At 40.3% G+C, this 11,494-nt stretch overlaps 1 protein-coding gene across 1 annotated transcript in view; it reads right to left on the reverse strand.

Moving 5' to 3' along the window:
- Positions 1–11,214, reverse strand: part of LOC126424781 (leucine-rich repeat-containing protein 58) — a 15,045-nt gene extending 3,831 nt beyond the window's left edge. Inside the window, exons 1-3 of the mRNA XM_050087544.1 lie at positions 10,308–11,214; positions 8,246–8,462; positions 6,586–6,775 (exon numbers count right to left, since the gene is read on the reverse strand). Coding sequence (XP_049943501.1) covers positions 6,586–6,775; positions 8,246–8,462; positions 10,308–10,816 — 916 coding nt within the window. The 5' untranslated portion in view covers positions 10,817–11,214. The remainder of the gene's footprint in view (positions 1–6,585; positions 6,776–8,245; positions 8,463–10,307) is intronic.
- Positions 11,215–11,494: the final 280 nt, after the last annotated feature.

Raw genomic sequence — 11,494 nt, forward strand, 5'->3', positions numbered from 1 at the left:
AGAGGGGACAGCACATAAAAGCAGTTAACTTCAGCCTGCTCCAATGTTTTGGTCTCCTCATACCGATAGTTTCTAGATTATGTCTGAGAAAATGGAATTTACTTATTTAACATAAACATTTTACATATAAAAACAAGGCAGAGAAGTTTGTGTGCTGCATTGACATGATTTTTAGGGCCAGCTGAAGAACAGCTTCACTGGTAGAACGGTGTGGATGCACTTAGTGCAAAACCAACACATATGTCATTAACGATGCTTCGAGAAACTGACACAAAACACATAGAGCAAAATAAATTTATATAGTTTCTTATAGAAATGAGCTAAAAATCATTAATATAATATTACTGGCAACTGAAGATTGAAAAATCAACATTTAAGATGTTTTAGTCATAAGAAATCTCAAATTTTCCCTTTCAATCTGGGATCTGAGTGACCTGTCCCTCCTTTCCAACCATCCACACATCAGACCTCCATGAGGAACAAGTGGAAGTTTCAAAAGCTATGAATAGTTTCTTCTACTTCTAAGTGTTTCCATCAGTAGCACTTGCAACTTCACCTCCTTAAGGTAAGTACTGGCAAGATATCTTGTCTCTCCCTCATTTAAGTGCAAAGTTTGATTCACTCTGTAAGGTTAAATCCTTCCCTTTACTAATCTGGTGTGAAACCATCACACTGCATCAGTTGAACTCCATATTTTCGTGTAATTTTCATTAATGATAATCTCAAGAAAACTAAAGAGTAGGCAATTCAATACATCAAAGAGAATTCAGATTTATTTCACCACTGGCCATTAAAATTGCTACACCACGAAGATGACTTGCTACAGACGCGAAATTTAACTGACAGGAAGAAGATGCTGTGATATGCAAATGATTATCTCTTCAGAGCATTAACACAAGGTTGGCACCGGTGGCGACACCTACAACGTGCTGACATGAGGAAAGTTTCCAACCGATTTCTCATGCACTAACAGCAGTTGACCGGTGTTGCCTGGTGAAATGTCATTGTGATGCCTCATGTAAGGAGGAGATATGCGTACCATCACATTTCTGACTTCGATAAAGGTTGGATTGTAGCCTATCGCGATTGAGGTTTATCGTATCGCGACATTGCTGCTCGTGTTGGTCGAGATCCAATGACTGTTAGCAGAATATGGAATTGGTGGGTTCAGGAGGGTAATACGGAATGCCGTGCTGGATCCCAACGGCCTCGTATCACTAGCAGTCGAGATGACAGGCATCTTATCTGCATGGTTGTAACGGATCTTGCAGCCACGTCTCGATCCCTGAGTCAACGGATGGGGACGTTCGCAAGACATTTGCAGCAGCCTGGACTATCAGCTCGGAGACCATGGCTGCGGTTACCCTTGACGCTGCATCACAGACAGGAGCGCCTGCGATGGTGTACTCAACGACGAACCTGGGTGTAAGAATGTCAAAAAGCCATTTTTTCGGATGAATCCCGGTTCTGTTTACAGCATCATGATGGTCGCATCCCTGTTTGCCGGAATCGTGGTGAACACACATTGGAAGTGTGAATGCATCATCGCCATACTGATTTATCACCCGGCGTGATGGTATGGGGTACCATTGGTTACACATCTCGGTCACCTCTTGTTCGCATTGACGGCACTTTGAACAGTGGACGTTACATTTCAGATGTGTTATGATCTGTGGCTCTACCCTTCTTTCGATCCCTGCGAAACCCTACATTACAGCAGGATAATGCACGACCGCATGTTGCAGGTCCTGTACGGGCCTTTCTGGATAGAGAAAATGTTCGAATGCTGCCCTGGCCAGCTCATCCTCCAGATCTCTCACCAATTTAAAACGTCTGGTCAATGGTGGCCGAGCAACTGGCTCGTCACAATACGCCAGTCACTACTCTTGGTGAACTGTGGTATCGTGTTGAAGCTGCATGGGCAGCTGTACCACCTGTACATGCCATCCAAGCTCTGTTTGACTCAATGCCCAGGCGTATCAAGGCCATTATTACGGCCAGAGGTGGTTGTTCTGGGTACTGATTTCTCAGGATCTATGCACTGAAATTGCGTGAAAATGTAATCACATCTCAGCTCTAGTATAATATATTTGTCCAATGAATACCCGATTATCATCTGCATTTCTTCTTGGTGAAGCAGTTTGCAATGGCCAGTAGTGTAGATTACTGATGACAGTATTGGACCGTAGATCAGGCCACTATATACAACAGGATAGAGTGTTCATAAAATATGACGGTATGTTGTAATAAGGCTCTACCTGTTTAATGTGTGCTAGTAGAATGGGCATATACAAAGTGCATGGCTGACTGCAACTGTCATCCCTTTTTTTTATTTAAAAAAAGGGGGCGGGGAAGAATTGAATAACAGTTATAATTATGAGCGACACATTTGATAGAGTCTGTAAGACACATGCTACAGTCAATGGCAAGAGACAACAGACTGTAAGTAAAATACTCCTTTTGAAAGGACTGTTTCAGAATGGGAAGGTCATATTCATTATAAAACAGTTAATAAAGGAAAGGTATGAATTTAGTATGGAAATGCACAAACCTTTATCGATTACGTAAAAATTTGCAACTGTGTAAGTAGACAAATACTATTGAGCATCCTAAAAAACTGATATTATCATAAACACATCATAAAAATTCTGAAAGATATGTAGACAAGACACTAAAATAATGATTAAAACAGAAGCAAGAATTTCGGATAGGAAACTTGTGAGTGAGGGTGCCATACAAGGGTGCAGTTATCAGAGACATTATTTAATATAGAAACTGACATCTTAAGAAGAAGGAAACAAGAAGTATGTCCTGGGTTACAGATACCACAGCATGGAACCACGAACAGCTGCCTATTTGCAGACAATCAGTTTATTGTATTTGATGATGAAAATCAATTACAATATGCCATATTTAAGTAACAACTATTTTGCAAATAATACGAGGGGGACGACCCCCCCCCCCCCCAAATAAAGCTATAAAAAATTTATTCATGAATCATCTTACAAAATCCTTCAGTCATCTTCAAAGTACTCTCCATTAGATGTGATGCACTTGTCAAGTCTTTTTGCCCACTGTCTGAAGCACGTCTGGAACTCTTCCAGATTGATCTTGCCCACAGCCCTTTGCGAAGCTGTTTTATCGCCTCCACATTATCATAACACTTCCTTTTTTTTTCATTTGCGGAAATAGGAAAAAGTCGCATGGGTTCTAGCTCTGGGGAATATGGAAGGTGGGGAACCACAGACCATCCCCGAGATGCCAAACAGTGGGTCACTCGTAAGGCCATGGGTGCAGGAGCGTACTCATGATGAACAAACCAGTCAGCTGAACACCAAAATTCTAGGCATTTCCTCCAAACATCCTCTTGCAGACTTCTTTAAACTTCCAAATAAAACTGCTGGTTAACAGTCTGGCCAGGGGGTAAAAAAATTCATGATGCACAATTCCACAAACATCAAACAAGATAGTGGTAATAATCTTCACATTCAACTTCAGTTGCCTTGCTCTTTTTGGTCTGAGAGAGTTGGAAGTCTTCCACTGGCTGGATGCCTGCTTGGTTTCTGTGTCATAAGCGTTAACACTAACTCTCATCATCTCTAATGACTTTGTTCAAAAAGTTTTGATCACTTTCAATCTCTGTTTCCAATTTGTGGCACACATTCATGTGCACTGTTTTTTGCTCCTGTGTCAGAAGGAACGGAACAAATTTAGCGGCAACATGGCTCGGGTGCAAATCGTCACTCAAATTCCACTGGCATGACCTCCAACTCACACTGAAGTTTGGTAGATCACGAAATGACAATCTTCGATGATTTTTTGGCAGATTTTTTCCCATGTTTTCCTCGTTTCACTATGTTGCAGGGTGTCCAGAACGAGGTTGGTCTTCAACACTCGTCTCATCTCACCACATTGAAAGCACACAAACCAGTTGAAAACTTTTGTGGAGATCATAACATCCTCCTGGAAAGCCTCTTGATGCATTTGGTGAGTCTCCATTCTCAATTTTTTAGGCAGGAAACAAAATTCCACACACACTCTTTGTTCTTTTGAAGTTGCCATCCAACTTCAAAAGTGGAACACACCAACAGTCAGAAAACCCGAAGACTACACTCACATATTCACCTTCACACTGATGCTGTCTGCACAGTTGTGTCGTGAAGCAGGAGAATTCCTTACCACGTCTACAAATGCCACCACCCTCTCAGTCCCTGTTTCCTGGGGCTTTTTTTTGTGCAATATGGAAATCTCAATTAATAAAACAAAGGGGTAATTGCATTTAAGGGGTTTGAGCCAAACCAGCCCAATAATTGCTATCAACAGAATAACTGAATAAGTTAACAGATTTAATTATTTACGAAATCAAATAAGCTACCAACCAAACAGAGATAATGTAATTGGACATATAAAAAAACAAGTCAGCAAGAAGTGAGGGGGCAGGAGAAAAAACAATCACACAAAGGTTCTCATTCCATCCGATAAGTGTCCCCTGGCCCGGGGTTCAGGGTAACTTTTCCAAACTACTCCATTTCACAAACCTCGCCATTTCTTTTCCTTAATCCGTCTTCGTACCCCTTCAACCCTTCTGCCAGGAAGAGGAGCCATTGGCTCCAAAAGTTTGCATCTTTCCTTAACATTTGTAGGGGTTTGTGTAGTTTGACCTACCACCACTTGGTGAGTAGATTCTTTTATCTACCCAATTATATTTTCAATATAATAGAAGGAAACATTCCACGTGGGAAAAATTATACATAAAAACAAAGATGAGGTGACTTACCGAACGAAAGTGCTGGCAGGTCGATAGACACACAAACAAACACAAACATACACACAAAATTCAAGCTTTCGCAACAAACTGTTGCCTCATCAGGAAAGAGGGAAGGAGAGGGGAAGACGAAAGGAAGTGGGTTTTAAGGGAGAGGGTAAGGAGTCATTCCAATCCCGGGAGCGGAAAGACTTACCTTAGGGGGAAAAAAGGACAAGTATACACTCACACACACACACATATCCATCCACACATACAGACACAAGCAGACATCTTTTGGCCCTTCACATTAAATATGTCCTCCCAACATCTCAGGTGTTAGTGAGTGACCCCTGGACCATATTCAAAGACTGGTGAGGTGTAATGGATACCAGAACATTTCCAGGATGATAACGAGCACAAAGAGCTGCAGACTGGGTGGCAGAAGAAGTTTTCAACAATGGGGAACCCGATCGCATCTTACTTAGACACTCCACTTTGCCAAACTTACCTTCGATATTTTCCACAAAAAGTAAAGGCTTTGTTTCACTACAAGCCGGCAAGCCTAGTCCTCCTTCCAGGGTGCAGCCAGAGAAGAGAAGGCTGCAGGGTCATAAGAAGCAGCATTCAATGATCGGTTAGCAATCAAAGAGACAGCTGTAGGAGATTGGTCAGATTTTTGGAGCTCGATACACTTCATGCACGAAGTATCCGCCCCGATACCACCCACTCCGATCAGGGGCTCTCCCCAGAGATGCCACCCAGCAACAGCACAGCAGCTGTTGCTGTAAGTTCTGATGCTCTGGAATGACAAGCAACCATGGAAAGGCAGCAGCTTGGGTATCAGAAGCGTGATCCCCGTGTTGTCAGGTGGCTCAGCCAGATTGTTACATAACAGCCCCGCTACATGGACTGGCGACAAGTGCTGGTGACATCGTGGGGCCGAAGGGCTTACGGTAGGGAAGGAAAGGGGGGAAGGAAAGGGGGGGGGGTGAGAGGAATCCACACTGTAGATGCTAAGGAGGGACTTGTTCTACAAATGGCTCACATTACAGAGAGAAAATTTGGCAGTGGAGGTCAAATACTAAAGGGGGACCAAAAAGGATGAAAGAGAAAAGGCAAGGCAAACAAAACCACAAGGAATTCAACAAGCCAGGTGGACACCCAGGTCAGCAAAAGTGAGAACACCGAGAGAGGAGAAGGAAGGCACAGAAGGGGAGGAGCGAGGACAGTGAGGGAGAGGCACTGGAAAGGAAATGCAGCTCGGGAAGCAAGAATGGGCTGCAATAGCTCTTGGATCCATGGGTGAGGGACCACTTTAGGAATGAATGAATTTGAGTAGAACTGTATGTTGAAGGAATAATAAACAACACAACACAGAAATACAGAAACTGTTGGAAACAGCGTGTGAGCAGAATGTCAGAAGAATAACTAATGAACCAACTGTTAAGATACAGTCAGAGAAGACCCAGGCAGGCCAAAAATGAGATGGGCACAACAGTAATCTTTGAAAACAGAACAGGCAGTCAGTCAGTCAGTCTAATCATTAGAAGCAAAGATGGTCATGAAAGGGATTAAACTGCACACAAAAATAGCACACTTTATTTGAACAGAATAAACTTAAAAGTCCTGTGAATGGTGAAATGTGTTATTACATTATTTAACCATAAAATAAAGTTCTGGTTCCACATTCCCAGGCAGGAGAGAGAGAGAGAGAGAGAGAGAGAGAGAGAGACACGAGATGTCGTATGGCATTTTTTACTGAAAACATCTCAACTGCCAACTTAGGTTTGGGATGTTACTCATAAAAGAGGAATAGAAGACACATACAATTTACCTACCTTTGCAGTGAGGATTGACACAGTGGTGTGCACTGTCCAGGTAATATACAAGAGTTCTTGGGAGGTCATACGGAGAGTATGTGATGTTAGCAAGCTTCACTGTGCGCGCTGCCAGCTCCAACAGTGTTGGAGGGTCCAGAGACATGTTCGTGGCAAACCTCACCACAAGTGGGTTGTCCCTGAGACTCAACTGCAAATAAATAAAGCACAATGTCATAAATCACCAAACAAACCATATGTAACCACCACATATAAAAACTAAGAACAATGTCCAAAGTGCAACTAGGCTTATTGCTGGACTTCATAGATCGGATGTTTCAGTCACATAGTTACTAGCAATTATTTTCAAACTCCTTTCCAAAGACAGTGATTGAGACTTTGAGGGAATTGTGTGTTTTAGAGGAACCTCATTCACGAGACATTAGTTACAGATGCAATAATATGGATAGGAAGCTTTCGAAATGCGGTGTACCCAAAAAATTAAGAGTGGATCCTACCTAATGAAGAAGTACTGAATCAAATTGGGGAGAGAAGAAATTTACGGCACAACTTGGTGAAAAGTTGATAGGACATGTCTTCGTTCATAAAGAATAGTTAATTTGATAATGGAAGTAAGTAACAGGTGCAATAATTTTTGAGCGAGGCCAAGGCAGGTTCGAGTGCATGTAGCTTGAAGAAGTTACACAGAGATGTAGAGACCTTAACAAGATTGATTAGCAAGGAGAGCTGCATCACAGTAATAGTAAGACACAAGACAACAACATTATGGGTAGAGACACATGAGTCAAAGTTGTTACTAGCTTTCAGGATTTATAACAAACAGATGGTTCAAGATGTTTGTGATAGAACTGGTCAAGAAATTACTTAGAAATGTCTATACATTGACAAATAATATGAAATGAAAATGACCATATACCTAATTTTTTCCTACATACAAGCTCTGTATGTTGAAGCTGCAGGGGATTGGGAGAGCGATGGGGAGAGTGGGGAGGGAGCCAGAGAGTGATGGGGGCAACACTTCAGGAAGGAATAGTCTGCAATTTTCATAGCTCAACTATTATTTGATAATGTACGTAAATACAAATTTTCATAGTATGCTATTATTAAAATGCCATCTTTGTAATCTCCAAATACTCTGTCATGAAACACTTTGCACGGACACAGACTGCACAGTGACCACTGCATTTTTTTACTAAATATGTAAGGAGTCTCTTTAAAAACTGTTTGGGTATTGTATGCAACTACATTTTTATTCAGCTTCTCATGCTGCTCTATAATTTTTGAAATGGTTTGACATCATATCAGTTGTCAACAATAAAAGTTCTGTAGGACGACATCTTCATTTGGGCATGAATTTTCCACAAGAGATGTCTAATGTGTTTATCTTTACCAAATAGGGCCCATTATGTAATCAAACCATACAAAATATTGTCAAATAATATTAGCAGCAGATAACACAATTTATTGTTGTAAACAGAACTAAATCCAAAGTGGAAACATAAGTGACAATTGAAGTTTTTAATTAAGGCTGTAGGTGTGCTTTGATGGTCTAATGGTTAAGATGAACGTTTGTAAAAAGCAGGAAATCTGGGTTTGAATCCCTGTCTGGCACAAAATTTTATCACTCAAAGCATACTCATACATTTAAATTGCCACTTACTTCTGCAAGGCTGTTTAGACCCACAATTTCTGGTGGAAGAACTGTTAAACGGTTCTTATGTAGCAGAAGTGACTTCAGGTACTTAAGATTTGCTATAGCTGCTGGCAGACTTTCCAACAAGTTATCACACAGCACCAAAGCCTGAAGGTTTTTGAGTTTACCAACAGATGCAGGTACTTCTTGAAGCTTATTGCCACCCATGTACAAGTACTGCAAACTGCGAAAGAAGGTAAGTTTGCTAAGAACTCACAACAATGAAAAGTTGCATAAATACTAAGTTAACTATTAGACCTCTCTGAAAAACTCATTTCTTTTATCTTCAAAATTACCACAAAAATTGTTATACAACAGCCAGTCAGTGCATTTTTCGATAGTATGTCTCACTTGTTTGTTCACAATCTTCGAACTGGTCTTAAACACTCACAGTAAATTATGCCGCAGTGATAACACTTGCCATGTAATTGTTTTATACATGTACTGTAAAAGAATTTTAGCACTCAACAAGGCATCTGTGGCTCTTGTTAACATGCTTCACGCATGTATGCATGGTCTCTCAGCAATATGAATATCTTTTCCGACTTCCAGCTGCATCACACGGTTAAAATCCCACAAACTTTCGACACGCTCTCCACGGCCATTGTCAAGTGGTCAACGACTGCCTTGCAGCCATGATTTTAACCACTTGACGCAGCTGGAAGCCTATGAAGATTTTATATGCTTCATATATATTTCTGCTGCACTCTTAAGAAACGAGCTGGTATAACATGAGCCAAGGTTAAAACTCAAATTTCCCAGGTAAAATATACTGCAAATCCTGACAGTATAAGCAGAACAATGTCTGAAATTTAGTCAAACAAAGTTGTCCTGTACATTGGGAGTAAATATTATGATTCTGTCACATTATTACTGATTGGTACTTAAAGAAATTTATGAAAAACACTGAAGTGTGTGTGATAGGAATTGGAACCTGTCACTTCCTGAATATAGGTCCACAGTTTTAATAACTAAGGCTACAAACTGTTTAAAAACGAAATATTTGAAAGAGTTCATGCCAAATGAATATTCACAAATAAAACTGTAAATATTTATGAACTGATGCAGTGTTATTTTTTATTAATGCATGTATTCTTTCAAATTTAAACATATTAGCTAATTTATTTATTTACATAGTTTATGCCCACATTGGAACACTAAAATCAAAATAATACAACAGGGTCTATTATGATTAAGTTTAGGTCTTAGCATAAATATTAGCTAATACTAATTAAATACTGTGTATTTTAAAATTTCTGTTTAGGCTAATATTGTGTAAATTCAATCCAGACACTGCGCAGGTGTCCCAGGATGAATAGTCATTATTCAGATATATGATGAGAACAATCATTCAACGCAAAAAAGTCTAAGCCTAGTAAATATGACCTCTAAAATGCATCTCAAGGGCTATGAGCACTTTTCCATCTTTCCTACAGTGAAACATTTCTTCTGCCAAACAGATGTGCATACCTCCTAAGGTACGCATATTTACTACACCTTTTTGCTTCAAATGACCATTCCTATCATATCCCTGAATATTGACCTTTCCTCCTGGGACACCTCGTATTGTAGTATAGAAAACACCATTGAGATTTGTATAATAAATGACCTGTGATACAACATTAAAAATTTCAGATCTGTTGACACATAATTACATTTTACAATATTTGATAAGTGAGTGTACACCTACACCTCTAATTTGTTTTGAGCTGCTTCTGTTCCAATAATTTGTGAAGGCAAATGTGCAGCAAATAAAAATCTTGATAATCTTACTGGTGATTTTCACTTTATTACAACAGAAAAATGAAACAGATCACAACTACACTTCTAAATGCTCTGACTTTGCCAGCTAAACTTAAGTGTTATTCCGTATGGAAGGAAAATGGTAATACTACTGAAAAGTAAGCTAAATTATATACATAAACACTTAATCACTTAGCACATAGGCCTATTATCTGGATTCCAGTAAAACAAACACAGCAATGCTAATTGTACAACACAAGTTTCAATAGTTTCTAGTGAGTCTTACCTCTGTAATTTCCAGATGTCTTTTGGGATGTTGGTGATGCTGTTAGAACCAAGGTACAAGTACTTCAGTGCTGTAAGTTCCAAAATTTGCTGTGGGAATGACGTTAGACTATTACCACTTAAATTCAGTTCTTTCAAACTGGTAAGTGCACCAAACGATTTAGGGAAGGAGTCATTTTCCAACATATTATTCCTTGCTATGAGGGAGGAGAGTCTGCATTCCGTTAATGCTTCTGGAAGGTGGGTTATATTATTGTAACTGATATCAAGCATTTTTAGATTTGTGAACTTCGAAACGCTTGCCGGCAGTGTATCCAAGTTATTGTTGTACAGCAATAACGTGTCTACGTCCTCAGTAGCTTTTTTGTCCTTCGCTGCATACTCTTCCAAGTTGTACATCAGTGTGTCCGAATCGAGTAACAGCCTCGAGTAGTCCAACGTAACGTTTCTGTCCGCATCACTACTGTCAGACGTCGTGTACTCCGGTTGCACTGCCTGATACACACTCATTTTTACTTCCCTACGTCAGGACCTGGCGTGGGTTCTCCGAGACAGTCACCACTACTGGACTAAGGCAGTCTCACCACTCCGTACTTATAGGTCAATTAGCTGCAATTCATTTCAAGGCAACTGATAACGGAAATGATACAGCAATATCCTATGACGTCATCTGCTGATAAGTTACGGAATTAGGCAGCACTTTTGCGGCAAACACTCCAGTACGAGGATGCATTAAGCCCCCCCTTCTTTTGCACTTGAGATTCTCAACCTTTCTCTAGTAATTGTCGCAGCGTCTCTGATATTTTATACACGTAACAGTGTATGTTCCATACAACTTCTGTTGTGGGTGACAAAAACATTTCAATATCAAAACAAAACCGCCCACTTACTAAGCGCCTAGCACACAGAAACTCCATTGCAAACGTTACGCAACCCTCTGCTACTCTGCTTGGATAGCTCTTACAACGGCCGCCTATATTGGTCGTGTTCATACCACAACACTTTCATGGCTACAAACAAGACGAATAAACTACAAATGTACCAGTACGAAGATATTGCTGTTTTAAAAAAATTTTCATTTCGCGGTGGCAACGTTTCACATCTTAAAAGAGACAAACTGACAACATTTGTATGTCATCGTCAGACATTAATCACATGTATGTGATCTTTGAGATACGCATTACAAAC

Source organism: Schistocerca serialis, chromosome 10, assembly GCF_023864345.2.
Source record: "Schistocerca serialis cubense isolate TAMUIC-IGC-003099 chromosome 10, iqSchSeri2.2, whole genome shotgun sequence".
Classification (NCBI taxonomy): domain Eukaryota; kingdom Metazoa; phylum Arthropoda; class Insecta; order Orthoptera; family Acrididae; genus Schistocerca; species Schistocerca serialis.